Source organism: Leguminivora glycinivorella, chromosome Z (assembly GCF_023078275.1).
Source record: "Leguminivora glycinivorella isolate SPB_JAAS2020 chromosome Z, LegGlyc_1.1, whole genome shotgun sequence".
NCBI classification, from domain to species: Eukaryota; Metazoa; Arthropoda; class Insecta; order Lepidoptera; family Tortricidae; genus Leguminivora; species Leguminivora glycinivorella.
The window spans coordinates 40427102-40433660 of NC_062998.1; the positions used below are offsets into that span (position 1 = coordinate 40427102).

General features: G+C 37.3%; 1 protein-coding gene across 1 annotated transcript; it reads right to left on the reverse strand.

The window, feature by feature from the left end:
- Positions 1-734: 734 nt before the first annotated feature.
- LOC125240940 (ras-related protein Rab-21) lies at positions 735-2973 on the reverse strand. Its single transcript, XM_048149143.1, has 4 exons — positions 2534-2973; positions 2245-2412; positions 1887-2005; positions 735-1734 (listed from the first exon to the last, which is right to left on the reverse strand). The coding sequence occupies exons 1-4, from the start codon at positions 2663-2665 to the stop codon at positions 1524-1526; spliced, it is 630 nt and encodes a 209-aa protein (XP_048005100.1). The 5' UTR covers positions 2666-2973; the 3' UTR covers positions 735-1523.
- Positions 2974-6559: the final 3586 nt, after the last annotated feature.

Sequence of the window (6559 nt, forward strand, 5' to 3'; positions counted from 1 at the left end):
ATAGCACATGTAGTGCATATTTAAATATTTTTTTAACAAAATCAACAAATTATATACCCAAACCTTCTTTGAATCATTAAATTATTCATAGGTGAAAACCGCATGAAAATCCGTTCAGTAATTTTGGAGTTTATCGCGAACAGACAGACGCGGCGGCGGAATTTGTTTTATAAGGTGTAGTAAGTAATAGTGATGATTCGCCTTGCTATTATTATTATTGGTTTTTTTTTTCAACTTGCTACGTTACGAGAGGGGCAATAGTAGTTAGACAGATTTGCCTTGCTATATTATTTCATAGTGAAAAGTTGCTGTCTCTGTCTTTAGTAAATGTTACTCTTTGTCTCCAAAAGTTGCATCATACGGGAGGTTTAGTGATATTTTAGCGGTGCCTGAATTACTTCGAACAGCTATTACCTACTAAGATGTGGATGAAAGAACGGAGCTTCATCCCAGTGAAACGTAAAATGTTTTAATTGCTATAGGGTTCTTAAGCTTCATCTACTCGCACATGGGCAAATTTCTGTAGGAATTTCAGACATCTATAAACGTTTATATTGCACTTGAAGCATCACGAGGATTTCTGTGATGGAAAGTCACATGAGATAGTATATATAAACACAGATGACTTTACAAGATAAGACTCTAATCTGTAAAGCATGGCCAATACAGCCAAGTCATGTTTGCAGTGTGGGGTGACGATAGGATTGCTTTCAGTGAGACAAGAAACAAGCCCGTTAAAAAAAGCACAAGTCTGTATATTCGCCTTATCTAAATAGTTTAAAATGTATACAACAGCTAGAAAACAACTTCAAGCGGTTTGTTTTTCAAAGTGCATAAATTAAACAGTAGAGACAGTACACACTTCCAATTATGATCATATCTAAAATACATTGACTTTTAAACCTTATTATATGTTTATTTCAATATTTATATTACAAAAACCTTATGTAACGCATATGCTAATAATAGTGATTCCTATTCCTACAACAATGTTCATACACAGCTGGACATCCAAAACTACAACGATGTAAGCAGATATTTACGTTATGTAAATATATCACTCATAACAATACATACAATAGTCATTGTAACAAATAATCTATATTTTATAAGTATTTTATTTGTTCGATAATTTTGAAATAAGTATATAAATTCGCATTTTCACATCTACATTATTACTTTATCACTTCTTTGATAAAATAGAAAATATACATTAGAATAATATGGTGTCATAATATCCTTACAACCAGAGGTTTAATGCATTGTAAATGCTAACTCGCATTGCTCATTTAATTTTTCAACAATAGCAGATTAAAATAAATCCCATCATAACTTACATTTATTAACTTTTTATGGGCTTTTCAATGAGTACCAGCATTATCAGTGGAATTTCATGTTTTCAAACAAAGTGCCGTTTGCTATCATAATGCATTGAAAAGGTTAATTGAATATTGATATAAGTATTTTTTCGTACTTTAAACAAGCAAGATTTTTAGTTATTGTCCATAAGTAAAGAAGAATGGTTAATTGCTTCTGGAGCCGGAACAACAAGAGGATTGAGTAGGGGCCTCATCGTCAACCACAAGGACCCGAGAAGTTCGGTTGTCTTCCTGTTGGGAGTTCTGTTCAAATTTTTCAACCATTTCACGAGTCAGCTCCAAAAAAAGATCCTCAACACATTGATTTAATTTTGCAGATGTGTAGAAATGTTTAGCACCAACCATTGCTGCATAACTAAAACAGGATAAAGCATCATTAGTGATGGACTACATTTGAAGGTAATTAGACAAATTAAAATTACAATGCTAATTACTAGCAAATAATTTAATCACATTACAGCAAAACTATGTGACATAAGGTAGTTTTTAGAATACAAAATACTTTACCTTTCTGCTTCTTCTAGAGGCACTGTTCTCTCATGCTCCAAGTCAATTTTGTTGCCAGCTATCAATAAAACAATATCCGGACCCAGCATTTTCTTTAGCTCTTTTACCCAATTTTTAACCTGTAATCAATATTCATTGTTATTTCATATCAGAGGTTCCAGCAGCTGTTTATCAAAGCCATCAGGAAATTTAGATTACCTACGACTGCAGAATAGTATAATAACATGTCTGATACACATCCAAATATCACTGGAATAATGTTGCTTATTTCCTATTTTATTCCACCACCATTTCTATTTGTTTAACAAATTTCATTGAATACACACAATTTATCAAGTTTTCAAATAGGTAAACTTACCTTTACAAAAGAATCTTCATCGGTGATGTCATATACTAGGATTGCACCATTAGAATTTCGGTAATATATTGGCCCGAGTGCATGGAACTTCTCCTGTCCAGCTGTGTCCCAAATGGAGAGATTGATGCGCTTTCCGTTTATATTTATTTTCTTGTTAAGAAAGGTAGCCTAGAATGACAGGTAAAGATTAATAATACACAAAATAGTCAATAATATACACTGACTGGATATTTATAATATATATAAAGGTAAAAACAACAGACAAATAAATGAGTAATCAAAATTTTACCTGAAGCGTAGTAAGATGTTTGTCGTTGAATTTGTCCTCGATGTAACGCAGCAGAAGTGACGTTTTGCCGACGCATCCCTCGCCCAACAACACTACTTTGAAGTTATATGCACCGCCCGCCGATGTACTCATAATGGTTTTTGGCTTTGCGCAAAGCCTAGCTTTTGTTGTGAATTGACAATTCAATCAATCTTGCAATCGTCACGTAAAGATTAGATATTTTCAAACATCAACAGCTGATGACATTGGCATCTTTATCTTGAAACTAGACACAATAAACACAATCGAACAATGGACAGTAAGTCAATCTTAAAACTTCTTTTAATAATAAATGTTAAAGCTACCGACTATTCTGTAGTCTAATGTAGTAGTTACTTAAAGAAAGAAACCTGAGAACTATTGAGAAACAATTTACTCTATAAACTCGATCACTGTAATCACTTGCATTTCTTTGACAACCATTTGACACTGACAGCTTAAGGAGACGTTCGAAAACGCAGCATATTGGGTTGGTAGGAAAGTAATGAGCGATCGATTGAATTCCACATTAAATTTTTGAGAGAGTTCTAGAATCTTCTATGGTCGAAAGTATATAAAGGTGTGAGTACTGGCCACGGGACTCTCGACGCAGATCGGAATTCAAATCCTCATTTGAATCCGTCAAACCGACGTAACATTATAATGTTTGTTATTGTTGTCATTTTATTATCTAAACGAATCTGTAGAATAAAGATCTATTCATTGTGCCTGTGATCCGTGACTTTATACTCCAGCTGCCCTCTCATATTCCCTCTCCCTCACAAATGGTAGCAGCGTGCGGTTCCAGAATCTACGCGCCTGAGAATAATCGAGATGGCATCGACGAGTTATAGACATATTGAACCATTGAACAAGTCAAATTATGACACATGGTGCTTACAAGCACAAGCGGTTCTGATAAAAAACGACTATTGGGATATCGTTAGTGGCGAAAAGAAATTATCGCAAGAAGCAGATGAGAAAACGAAGTCAACTTTGATCAAAGAAGATTTGAAGGCAAGGGCTGAAATTTTTCTTTTGCTGTCACCTTCCGAACTAAAACAAGTGAAAGTCTGCACGTCATCAAAAGCCGTGTGGGACAAATTAAAAGCGATTTATCAAAGCACCGGCCCTGCGAGAAAAGCAACCTTGCTAAAACAATTGGTTCTAAAACGGATGACCACAGATGAAGATATTCGTGATCACTTAAATAATTTCATGGATATCGTGGATAAGCTAGCCGACATGGACATAAAAATACCATCGGAATTGCTCAGCATAATGCTACTCTACAGTTTGCCAACTACATTTGAAAACTTTCGCATCGCGATTGAATCAAGAGACGCCCTGCCCGATCCTGATGACCTGAAGGTAAAAATTCTAGAAGAATATCAGGCCAGGAGTGGTAGTGAACAACCAGAGCACTCCGAAGCGTACCATTTCAAGAAAAAGAACTCGAAACCGTACTGCAAGAGCTGCAAAAAGAAAGGTCACACCACTGAGGCATGTTGGAGCAAAAAGAAGACTTCAAATGAGAAGATGAACAGAAACCAGACTAGCAACTTCAACGTTTGCCTGAGTACCGCAAATTCAAGCACCGGAGAAGATATTTGGTGTTTAGACAGCGGCTGTTCTTCCCACATTTGCGGCAACAAATCTAAATTCTCCAAAATAACCTCCGAAAACGGCGCGCTTAAGTTGGCATCAAGAAAACACACAAGTAATATTGAAGGAAAAGGAAGAGTAACAGTCAAAACAGAAAAAGGTGATGGTTACAATATAGACGACACCTTATTCGTTCCTGATGTATCAGTAAACCTAATGTTTGTTGGAAAGATCACAGACAAAGGATTTAAAGTCATCTTCGACAAAGATAAAGCTCTCATCACACAGAAGAATGGCAAAATATTACTGAAAGCACAGAGAAGAGACGAATTGTACTACCTTAAATTCAAGAAAGAAGCAACTGCAAACTACACACAAAAAGGGCTTTCTGACATCATGGAGTGGCATTTAAAACTTGGTCACATAAATGAAAGAGATCTTAACAAGATGGCCGCAGACAACCTTATGTACGGATTGAACCTACGTAAAGAAAAATTAAATACCTGCGAGACATGCATCAAAGGCAAGATGTCAAGATTACCTTTCACAAGACATGATGATCTTTATACGACGCAACCGCTAGAAATTATACACAGCGACGTTTGTGGACCCTTCGAATGTGAGTCACTGACAGGCTCGAGATACTACGTCACATTCATAGATGATTATACTCGATACTGCTACGTATACTTCATCAAGAAGAAAAGCGACGAACTTACAAAAACGAAGTTGAAACGCTCCATAACAAGAAAATTCGACACCTGCAATCTGATAACGGGTCAGAATACCGCAACAAGGAATTTGACAACTTTCTCGCATCGCATGGCATTTAAAGAAGATTGACCACTGCTTACACGCCCCAAATGAACGGCATAAGCGAAAAGAAAAATCGTTCCTTATTAGATAAAACCAGATGTCTGTTGATAGAAGCAAATGCTCCCCAAAAACTCTGGGCAGAAGCGGTATCTACGGCAAATTACCTTATAAACCGTAGCCCTTCAAAAGCATTAAATGGCACCATACCGTTCACGAAATGGATGAACAAGACACCATCTGGAAATCATCTTCACGTTTTTGGCAGAAAGACCTTCGTTTTGAAAAAGAACAAACGAGGAAAACTGACACAAAAAACCAAAGAGGGTGTATTTGTGGGATACTCGTTGACCTCTAAAGGCTACAGAATCTACATACCCGAAGATGACGACGTGGTAATAAGCAGGGATATCAAGGTCATAGAGAAAATGTACTTTAAAGACGAAAATACAAGCTATGAAGACCTCGTACGCGAAGAGGAGCGCAACACAAAGAAATCTGAAAGAGGAAACAGAAATAAACATCAGAATAGTCATGGCAGACGACATATAGAGGTAGAAGTCACGGATCACAGGCATAAAGATCCCCTCAAAATTCCAGTGATATCAGCTCAACAAAACAGGCACAATGCAACAGATCCCATTCAAGAGGACGAGCCAGAAGAAGACAACTTCGATGATGCTCCAGAGTTTGCTGAGATGCCCGAAAACGAGATTCAGATGCCCGAAAACGAGATTCAGATGCCCGAAAACGAGATTCAGATGCCCGAAAACGAGATTCAGATGCCCGAAAACGAGATTCAGATGCCTGAAAACGAAAGGCAGATACCTGAAAACGAGAGGCAAATATCTGAAAACGAGAGGCAGATACCTGAGAACGAGAGGCAGATACCCGAGAACGGGAGGCCCCAAAGAGAACGGCGAAAACCTTCATGGTGGAAAGACTTCATACTAGGTGACAGAGAACAAAGTCACATGCTCACAGAGACAAGCAACCTCTTTGACGAAAATGAAAATGACGAATACTGGCATGACGCGATAAAAGCTGAAATAAGAGCACATGTCAAAAACGGGACATGGAAAATCGGAAAGAAAACCAAAGATATGAAAGTTGTAGATTATAAAATGGTACTTAGAAATAAAATCGGACCCGATAACAGCGTCACTAGAAAAGCAAGACTTGTTGCAAGGGGCTTCACACAAAGACCAGGAATCGACTACAACGAAACATACGCTCCCGTTGCGAAACTAAGTTCGATCAGATCTGTCATTGGCATTGCTATGGAAGAAGGGTTACAGTTGAACCAGATGGACGTAACAACGGCGTACCTAAATGGAGAACTGGAAGAACAAATCGTTATGAAATACCCAGACTACCTAGAAGATTATCTGACAGAAATTATGGTCGAAGAAAGTACAAAAGATGATTTAACCATCTTCAATAAGACAAAGGACATGCTGATAGAAATAAAGAATACTCCAAAAGAGAAAGTAGGTATGCTGCCTTATTAAAGCACTTTATGGACTCAAGCAGGCAGGGAGGCAGTGGTACAAGAAGCTCGACACAGAATTAAAACTCATTGGATTTAAA

Coding starts and splice junctions, on each gene's coding strand:
- LOC125240940 (XM_048149143.1), bottom strand. CDS start 2,665: ATGAGTACATCGGCGGGCGGTGCATATAACTTCAAAGTAGTGTTGTTG. Junction 2,413..2,533: donor AACATCTTACTACGCTTCAG/GTAAAATTTTGA, acceptor CTGTCATTCTAG/GCTACCTTTCTTAACAAGAA. Junction 2,006..2,244: donor ATGAAGATTCTTTTGTAAAG/GTAAGTTTACCT, acceptor TATTGATTACAG/GTTAAAAATTGGGTAAAAGA.